Source organism: Neolamprologus multifasciatus, chromosome 8 (genome assembly GCF_963576455.1).
Source record: "Neolamprologus multifasciatus chromosome 8, fNeoMul1.2, whole genome shotgun sequence".
Classification (NCBI taxonomy): Eukaryota; Metazoa; Chordata; class Actinopteri; order Cichliformes; family Cichlidae; genus Neolamprologus; species Neolamprologus multifasciatus.
This window is the reverse complement of record NC_140446.1, coordinates 2,501-12,772: the sequence shown is the minus strand read 5'-3', so window position 1 is coordinate 12,772 and position 10,272 is coordinate 2,501. Positions and strand designations below refer to the sequence as shown.

At 45.6% G+C, this 10,272-nt stretch overlaps 1 protein-coding gene and 1 long non-coding RNA gene across 2 annotated transcripts in view; one reads left to right on the top strand and one right to left on the bottom strand.

The window, feature by feature from the left end:
• Positions 1-10,272, top strand: part of LOC146512000 (uncharacterized) — a 192,860-nt gene that overhangs the window by 182,152 nt on the left and 436 nt on the right. Inside the window, exon 3 of the long non-coding RNA XR_014875821.1 lies at positions 5,855-10,272. This exon is cut by the window's right edge and continues 436 nt beyond it. This is a non-coding gene — a long non-coding RNA (uncharacterized LOC146512000). The remainder of the gene's footprint in view (positions 1-5,854) is intronic.
• Positions 10-2,392, bottom strand: LOC146512001 (D(1)-like dopamine receptor). The gene has a single exon (XM_085171129.1). The coding sequence runs from the start codon at positions 1,529-1,531 to the stop codon at positions 203-205; it is 1,329 nt and encodes a 442-aa protein (XP_085027255.1). The 5' UTR covers positions 1,532-2,392; the 3' UTR covers positions 10-202.

The window sequence follows — 10,272 nt, the reverse complement described above, 5'->3', positions numbered from 1 at the left end:
CTCAGCGTGACAAACACAGGACGACCTCCTGCCTTCCATCTGAAGTCGGGATGATGATGATAATGATGAGTATCCATTTTTTACATCCTCTCAAATGTTTGATGGAAAAATCGTCCACACTGAAACGACCTGACAACAGGAAAAAATCCTCTCCTCTCGTTTAAAGTCACAAGCAGAAGGTCAAAGGTCAATCCCGGTCTGCTCACAGGTCCTGGACTTGACCGGGTATCACGTAACAGTCTGCCGGTGCATCGTGTCCAAAGGGCATCATGTCCAGAGAGATCTCGGCCTCGCACTCGTGCCGCAGGATGGCGGGCAGCAGCAAGTTCCGGCGGTTCCGGGAATCACCGGAAGTGGCCGAAACTTTATCGAAGTCGCGCTCGAGGTCCGCCGGCGCAGCGCACACCTCCTTCTGCAGGGTGGTGTCGTGGTGGTAGGACGCCAGCTCGTTACTAAAGTCCACCGCCTCCACCGCCGAGGTGGCGCAGTAGCGGCTGCAGCCCAGGATGGTGGAGAAGGCCTTCCGGAAGTCGGCGTTAAAGGCGTAGATGACCGGGTTCAGGGACGAGTTGGCCCAGCCAAACCACACGAACACGCTGAACGTGGTATCGCTGACGCAGGGCGGCGCGCGCCGGCGCTCCAGGCGGCAGAAGGGAACCATGCAGTTGAGCACGAAGAAGGGCAGCCAGCAGAACACGAACACGCCCATGATGACCGACAGCGTCTTCAGCACTTTGGTCTCGCGGCGGAAGGAAGTCTTCAGAGAGCTCTCCTCGTGCGCGGAGGCGCGGGGCCGCCGGTGCACAGAGCGGCAGCCCCTCTCTAGCGACGAGATCCGCCGGATCTGCGTGCGCGCGATGCGGAAGATGCGCGTGTACGTGCCCACCATGATGAGCACGGGGATGTAGAAGCTGATGAGGGAAGAGGAGATGGCGTAGGTGCGATTCAGGCTCGCGTTGCAGTCCCCCGGGTCCGTGGCGTTCTGCGCGCCCGCGCGGTGCCAGTTGAGCTGCACGGGGATGAAGGAGATGAGCACAGACAGCGTCCACGCCACACCGATCATCACGCACGCGAACCTGCGCGTCATCCTGCGCTCGTAGCGGAACGGGCTGGAGATGGCCCAGTAGCGGTCCATGCTGATGATGCACAGGTGGAGGATAGAGGCCGTGGAGCACATGATGTCGAACGCGACCCACGTGTCGCAGAAGCGGCCGAACAGCCAGACGCCGGCCACCTCGGACACGGCCCTCCACGGCATCACTAGCACGGCCACGAACAGGTCGGACACGGCCAGAGAGATGACGAAGGCGTTGGTGACTTTGGAGCGAAGGTGGCGGAACTTGATGACGGCGGCGCACACCAGCGCGTTCCCCAGCAGCGTGGACACGATCAGGACGCACAGGACGCATCCGGTGAGCGCGCGGAGGCTGAGGTCACTCTCGTGCGCGGGGCTGTCCGCTGCCGCCGTGACCACTGGGTGCTGGCTCTGGTCCTGCCGCTGGTTCCGCGTGTGGTTGTAGAAAGTCTCCATGGACACTCGGACTGTCCCTCCCTCCCTCCCTCAGGTATACTCAATCCAGCGAGCTCAGAGCTCTTCAACGCTTATATATAGCGCACGTGAAACGCACACTTCAAACTTCAAATCACAACAAAAAAAACCCCCAACAACCCCGAAACAAAATCACCTCCAGGCTGATGTGAAATATCTGAACCGAAGCGTGGAAAGTACACGCGGAGTTCGTTTGCTTCAGTTTCTTTATGTTTTTAATGTGCCAAAGACGTTTGCTCTCGTGTTAACGGGTCACGGGAGAAACAAACACTTCCACCCACTGTTTAACAAACTTTGGAAACAGCAGTTTCATTAACGAGTGATCCGGTTCTCCGGAGCAGACCCAGGCACCATCTGGACATGTCTCCACCCGTCGCAGGGCTAACAGGTAGACAGAAGCACCAGCCGACCCGACGTGTGTGTCCCACTGTGGGAGGGTACCTGCAGAGAGCCACAGACACTCTAGCCAGGCGCGGAACCCCTGCTGCTGCTGAGCACACCTGTCTGTGCCTGTCAGGGTCTCTCAGGTGTCCGTCTGCGTTACCTTTAATGGACCCGCGACCTCCGCCCGGGGATCAGCTGGAGCAGTAATTAAGTTCTGTGTTGGTTTCTTTGACAGAAATCTGAAGGTTTCCCGTTTTTCTTCAAGTTCAGGTGTGTCTGATGCGGATCCACAGCAGCTGCTTTCAGAGAAGAGCTCCTCGGAGTGAGGAGGAGGTGGTGCAGATCCTCGCTGCTGCAGAGCGAGCGCGCTCACGGAGCCGCACGTTTAATGAAGGTGAGTCTGAACTGAGCTTTTCTGCCTGCAGGTCGTGAAACAGTTTGTTTAGACTTCCTCGCTGTGTGTCGCTCTCGGTCGCCTCACAGAACCTTATAAATAAAACTGCTTTTCCAGCTGCTCTCGGTGACCTCCGGCGTTTATAAGAGTTCTTTAAAAAAACTATAATTTTAAAAGAAAACATCATCAGCGGATTATAGAAAAAAAGTTTATCGTACCAGACAAAGAAAAATTAACTTACAGGTTTCGTTTCAGTTATATATTTTTGTGGGCGCGATAATTAAAAGGATACGTTATAAACTCGTGTTGTTCATTCTTTTATTTGTTTTTCATTTACATATAAAAGCCATTTAAATATTTTGCATGTACAGAGGCTGAATTCTGAAGAATGTTTTTTCTTCCTTTATTGCCATTTTTGGGTTGTTGTTAATAATGAGCACCATAATAATAAAACGTGGGACACTGAGTCTGCGATGAGACGTAAGCTGAACTTTAACCTCTGTCATAAAAGAAAACGATATGAAATATAGGAGATGTGAACACCTCTGATGGTCCACCAGCAACACGCGATAAATAGATTAGTTATCAATTAATTATCCAGATATTAGGAAGAAAACAGAAGCTCGAAACATGATCACGTGTTCAGTTTTTAAGAGTTTGGTGAAGTCACTGAAGCTGTCAGGTGTCTTTCTTTCCTTCAAAGCTCAGGTGCCTCAAAGGCAGTGAAACTCTGCCCTCTGGTGGACACACGAGACCATCACAGCCTGGCTTCCTGTTTCCTGTGATGCTGTCAGAGTTTTCACAGGTTTCTGGGAGTCCTGGGCAGTGGCGGTCCTAGCCTGTTTGGCGCCCTGGGCGAACCCTCCCTCAATCATAATTCGTTGTACAATGAGAAAAGGACAAATCAACAATTGACAATGATTAATTAATAAGATAAGATAACCTTTATTAGTCCCACATGTGGGAAATTTGTTTTGTCACAGCAGGAAGTGGACAGTGCAAAAGTTATGAAGCAAAAATTAGAATACGATAAGATTAAATACAGTACACAACTGTACAGAATAGAATACAATAAAATACTATATACAGTAGAATAAAATAGAATAAAATATACAATAAGATAAAAATAGAATACAAATGCTATATACAACTGAGTAAAAATACAACGATGCCAGAAAAGATTATTGCACATTAGTGTTATTGCACGTTTGTGGATGTGTGTGTTTGATCAGTTAAAGTCTTTGTTGTGGAGTCTGACAGCAGTGGGGAGGAAAGACCTGCGAAATCTCTCCGTCCCACACCGTGGGTGCCGCAGTCTCCCACTGAAGGAGCTGCTCAGTGCTGTCAGAGTCTCCTGCATGGGGTGGGAGATGTTGTCCAACAGGGATGACAGCTTAGCCGCCATTCTCCTGTCACTCACCACCTCCACTGGGTCCAGAGGGCAGAACAGAGCTGGCCCTTCGGATCAGCCTGTTCAGTCTCTTCCTGTCCCCAGCAGAGATGCTGCCACCCCAGCAGACCACACCATAAAAGATAGCAGAGGCCACCACAGAGTCATAGAAGGTCTTCAGGAGTGGGCCCTCCACTCCAAAAGACCTGAGTCTCCGCAGCAGGTACAGCCTGCTCTGCCCTTTCCTGTAGAGGGCGTCTGAGTTATGAGTCCAGTCCAGTCTGTTGTTCAGATGAACACCAAGGTACCTGTAGCTGTCCACAGCCTCAATGTCCATACCTTGGATGTTCAGTCGTTGCAGTGGAGGATGTTTGTACCTGTGGAAGTCTACCACCAGCTTCTTGGTTTTACTGGCGTTGATCTGGAGGTAGTTCAGCTGGCACCAGTCCACAAAGTCTTGAGTCAGTCCTCTGTACTCCTTGTCGTCCCCATCAGTGATGAGGCCGACTATTGCAGAGTCATCAGAGAACTTCTGCAGGAAGCACTGGGTGGAGTTGTGGGAGAAGTCTGCAGTGTAGAAATATATATGTAATATGTAATATTGTGCTGGAAACAGTCCAAAAGATTCAGTAAGCTACATCAGTGTCTACTGTTTACTATCATAGCCAAGTGGCTTACAAACGTAAACAGACGTTTTCACTATCCCTGCTAATTAATGTTTTCTTGTTGTATCTCTGTTGTGGTCAGTGCTATGAGTGGTTGAGGGTCACAGATGCCAACAGACTCCATAAAATGATCCAAAAGGCCAGTAATGTTGTGAGGAAGGTAGCTGGACTCTGTTACGGTGGTGTCTGAGAGGCAGATGTTGTCCAAGATAAGGACAATCATGGAGAACACCTCCCACCCACTCCATGATGTACTGACTAGTCACAGGAGCACGCTCAGTGAGAGACTGAGGTCACCAAAGAGCACCACTGAAGGACACCGGAAGTAATTCCTGTCCCTGGCCATCTTCCTGTACAACTCCTCCATCTAACACACTGTAAACACTGCAATAGTTACACCCTTTTTACACACGCTCTTTTCTGCTCTGGAATATTCTCGTCAATCACCTCTGTTAATCCTTTAGATTTTTAATCGAGTGATCTGTCTATATTAGTGCTATTTCTTACATGTGTAAAATCTGTAACATAATTGTTACATAATTGTTTGGAGTTTAGTCTGTTACTGTTACTATTTTTACCATTTCTTCTTGGAGCAACTGTAACCCACATAATTTCCTTAGGGATTAATAAAGTATTCTGATTCTGATTGTTTCAGGATGTCCTGCCATTATCCAATCACACATCTGCTTACCTGTATCTTTTGCTCGTTTCTCCTCCTCTTCTATTTTTTTCTAAACTGAGCACCTGATGGCTTTGAACTTTTCTTGTCCGTCTTCCATATGTTTTAATTTTGCACTCCAGTATGAACACAAATCCCCCAACCCGAGGATCACCACAACATAACCTAACAGACCTACACCTTAGTTCACAGATTCATTTTGTCTAAGGTGTATTTCTGGGATTTCGCACAACCCAGGATTCAGATTATGAATACATAATGGGCTTGGATTTACATCATTATGAATGAAATATTGTGTGTGAGACTTTAAATCGTCAAACTGTAAATTTTAAATTGTTATTGATCCCTTTACCCTCGATCCTATTATTATTATTGATCCTAAAGTGTAGATTTATTTCCTTACTCTTCTTATAGTTATTGTTTGTTTACTTGCACTGCTGTAACTGGAGCCTCGTCGTCTCGTCTGTATATATACTGGACTGCAGGGGTCGGCAACCCTGGTCACGCGTGCCACCGCTGGCACGCGAAGGGTTAACTGATGGTACGACCATAGCTGGTCATCAGGCATACCGGGCATTTGCTTGATTTTTTGTTTTTATGGGCCGATGATTTTTTGTTTTCTTGTAACGGCAGAAACAATCAGAGGTGGTGGATTGGCCAGATGCTGGCCGATGTGTAAAAACAACTCAGTTGTTTGGTGGTGGCTATGGCGGAGCTTCCACAGAGGCCAACAGGTGGATCAGGAAAAGCGGAGGCAGGAGGAGGAGCGACCCGAGGCAGCCGTCGGTCTGAGTGTCAGGTGAACTGAACTTCAGGTAAAAAGTTATGACCTGCAATCTATCTGGGTCAGATATAAACCAAGTTTAGGTGGGGTTTATTTTAGCTGTGCTGACTTTTTACAGTCAGTTACAATAACTCGTACTGCTACTAGCTAGCATGACGGAGTTTCTATACAGCTGGGTGAGTGCTATGATGTTACTGATAGTGAACTTTATTTTATTCATAAGATTCGTAGAGTTGCCAACGGCTCCTTAAAAAACGTAATTGTCCCATATTCAGAGAAAATATTACGCGTTTCATTTGAGGAGAAAAGGAACACAGTTTGTCCCGGACTTCAGCTGGAATGGAAAAAAGACACAAAGCTGGAGTTATTCTGTGTCTTTGCTGCAGCTTCCTCTTCTCTAATTCTCTCCCCTCTCTCTCCTATTGCTAATTCAATCATGAAACCGATCAATGATCAGCTGATCAGCTGATCAGCTTTTCTCTCATGTTTGTTTATCGCCCACTTTGGGCCAGAAAGAGGAAACCAGCAATGTCGCGCTAAACATCAGCAGCATGTTTAAGCTTGATCAGCTGTTGTTAGAATTTATTTAATATTACTTTCTAGTATCAGCTGATGTTGCTGGTGGAGCCACAGCTGTAAAAGCTGCTGGTCATGATGTCGGTTTGGTTATCTGGTGAGACGGAAACATGAAGGTGATACAAATCATACATATATACCAGGGGTCGGCAACCTTTCACACCAAAAGAGCCATTTGGACCAGGGTTCCACGCAAACGAAAACACTGGGAGCCGCAAATACTTTTTCACATCTAAAATGAAGATAACACTGTATATATTGTTTTTTACCTTTATGCTTTGTGTGAACAACTAAGGTGTGTTGCTTATGAAATCCATGAAGTGCTACAGAGAAAATTACAATTTATTTATGTAATTAACACATTTTGAACTCTTAAAGAAATATAACAAAAGGAAAGCTGAACTAAAATGATCCATGTAGCAAACAAAAACTGTTGTGAGCCGAGCCGTGACCTGACTGGTCAATAAAGAGATGCTGAAAAGCCTGTTGATGGAAACATTGTCGGGTCTGCCGTGATATGTTTACAATGGGACTTCTGCTCCTGAACCTCTGCGCACAGCGTCTGCAAATCGGGGCTGTACAAAGTCACTTTCATCTTTAAGCAGGACTGTAAGCTGTCATCTGTGAGGCGTGAGTGGTGTTTGTTTTTAACATAGTTAATGGTGGAGAACAGCTGCTGACATAATGTGGATCCGAAGGTCCATAATTGGCCTACCTGGGGTTGAAAGTCTCAATAAATGCACGGCGTTTCAACGAGCATACCGGCTTCCGCGAGTGTGACGCTTATTTTGAGTGATGAAAAAATAATAAAATATAATTTTATTGTTATATTTAAATATCACAATAATCTTCCAATTTAGAACTACAAGTTAAAAAAGAAATAACATAAATAAAATACACTCCAGCTAAATACTTCTAATTTATTGTCCCAAACCACGCGGAGCCGCAGTATAAGGACTAAAGAGCCGCGGCTCCGGAACCGCAGGTTGCCAACCCCTGATATATACCAACAACAGTGTACATCACTGTCACAGCAGCGTGTGTTTTAGTTCAAAGGCTTTCTGGTTTTTCCTATAATACCTGGTGGTGTAGTCGGTGAATTTTTGTCAGTTCAGCCTTTTATATTATGTTTAACCCGAATGACCACCCGGTCAGCTGGTGGGTAACAGGCATCTCCGAAAATAAACAGCCAGTGAGAGTGAGTGGATTTAAGAAAGTGGTTTTGGTTTGTCATCTGTTGTTGACTCTGGAGGAGACGTAGAAATCTTTTATTTTAAATCTAAGTTAGGAAGATTCCTGTTTTAAAACAAGCACTTTTTGTGAGAAATGCAAGAAGTACATCTGCAGAAAGCACACAGTTACATTCTGTCCATCATGTGGACAAAACTGAAAATGTTGAACATTGAAAAACTGAGAACATCAGGCAAGTTCAACAGAAATGTGTTTGTAAGAACGAAAAACCTTTTCCAAATTGTTCCTAAAAATAGTTATGGAACTGTTGCATGTCTGTGTTCTACATGTTTATCTGATGGAAAATAAAGTTGCTGTGTTGTCTTTGTAGCGCTTGTTAAAAATAACACAGCATCCACTTATGCCTTGCGAGCTACTGCTCCAAACATTTTATTGACACCATTCATCCTGTCACACCACAGACCAGTCTTCTTTCATGTGCTCCCCTGGAGGCATTCATGAGCTTTCTTAAATACAGCGCCCCCTGCTGGTAAACCTTATCATTACATGAACACCTACACATCAACACAGTTGCTATTGTTTTATTGCAGTTTCTTGACAATTCTGAGTGGATTTACACAGTACGGATCTAAATGACCAGCAACAAAATCAATGTCACCTTTTTGTTTTTCAACATAATACAAGGGTTAATTTCCAAAACTTGCTTATGATCTTCAATTTGTAGCAGATCCACTATCACATAGCAGCTGAAGCAGTCTCCATTGGAGGTCAGTCCATTGCTGCCACCTGTGGCCAAGTACCATAGCCTACCACAAGATTAACTTATGACACATCTGCACCTGCTGCTATGATCACATTTAGTAGAGGCTGAGTGGCTGCACGTACCCCTGGTACATCCACATCTACCCACCAACATGTTGAAAGATGCAATGCCAGCAATGTGGATTGTCAACACTAAAAACAATCAGTAAGCAAAGACAACAGGGATCATTTTTTTCTGTTTATTTAGCACCCACAACATTTGTAGTCGCCTTCTGCACAGGGGAAGTCCACACACACTGTGTGGTACCACTTTCCACAGAAGGTGCATTCAATCTGCAAGACTGAATGAGATTGTCAGGGTCATTGTCTGACTGTTTGTTACTAATCACTGTGTAACTGCTGTACATTCACAGTAACTGCCATCTCCTTACAAATGTTTATTGGATTAACCACACTTATACAGACTGTATAGAGATATAGAGATAGATATATAAAAGACACAGGCAGACTACGCTAACAACATGTGATCAACACTAATGAAATATGGTTGTGTCATATTTGTCCAAGGCATATTTCATTGTTAAGGAAAAAGAGAATATTAGAATCATGATGAACAGGGGTGGTGATTCCTATGACTTTGTGTATATAATTTGGAATTTTGTACAAATGTAGGCCAATAGAAAATACATGATATCATTTCATTCATTTCAAAGGTTTATTTGCATGACGCACAGACAGACACAATTGAAAGGTACAAATGTGTTGTGCATGAAACTAATTCAAACGTGGTGCAGATGTGTCTCACAGGTTGATCTGGCTGTAGGCTGTGGCACTTGGCCAGAGGTGGCGCTGGTTGACTCGAGTCCAAGTTAGTGCACACAAAGTAAACTGCTCGCTTTACTCTTGCTGTCCCGTGAACAACATCGGCGTGGTGTTAATTGTTTGCTGTTTTTGCGATCGCGTCGCGAATGAGGACATCACCAGGTAAACTCGCGACATTTTTAAACATTTTGTTGTTCAACAGCATCAAGACTGACGGAGTGTGTTTGAGATAACCTCACAAGTGTCACAGGTGACACACTTGGCAGTTTTTTGCTGGTTTGTTGGTAGCAGCTCCTGAAATGCAAGACTGCCACACATCTATTCAACCAACGCCAGTTAATCTAAACGCCAGTTTATCTAAACGGCAGTTGATCTGGAACACCGGTCACAAAAGGGTTTTGTTTACAGCGTCCGTGTGACGTCAGAGTCAGCTGTGCCTCGCGCAAGCGCTGTCTGTGTGCACCCGCGTGTGTGGATGATTCAGCAGCAGCGGCTCGAGCTCTGAGCATGTGCGGCACAAACAGACTGCATGCGGACAAAAGGCGTTCATGTTAGCGTCTCCTCTCCGTCAGGGCACGCGGAGGTGATCGTCGGCAGCGCGAGACCCGCCGAGCCTGGGAGGAGCATCCACAGGGTAGGGTTAGGAAGTGTGGACTGAGCCTGTCTCCAGCCGGAAACAGGAAAGGCACTGTCCATCCCCCCAACGGGTCGCCCCGTCCGACCCCGGGAAAGGTTCTGGGAAGTGCTCTTCCCCCTGCGGACCGTAGTCCACTGTGAGGCACTCATCTCCTCCCGATGAGTCTCAGTTTTTCGTTAATAGTTGTCTTGTGTTACTATTTATTTGTGTAGAATTTGTGTCCCCGTGGGCTTTGTTATTATAGGTAAATAAAATGAATTTGTTATTAGGTATGTTATTTATGTGTATTTTTTTATGTGTGTATATATAAAAAAATTAAATATTTATTTATTTATTAATGGAAAAAATGAAAATTTAAATCAAGAAAAAAATATAAAAATAAAACTCCTTAAATAAAAAAATCAATGAAGTGTGTGCTTATGCCGCGACGTTTCGGCCA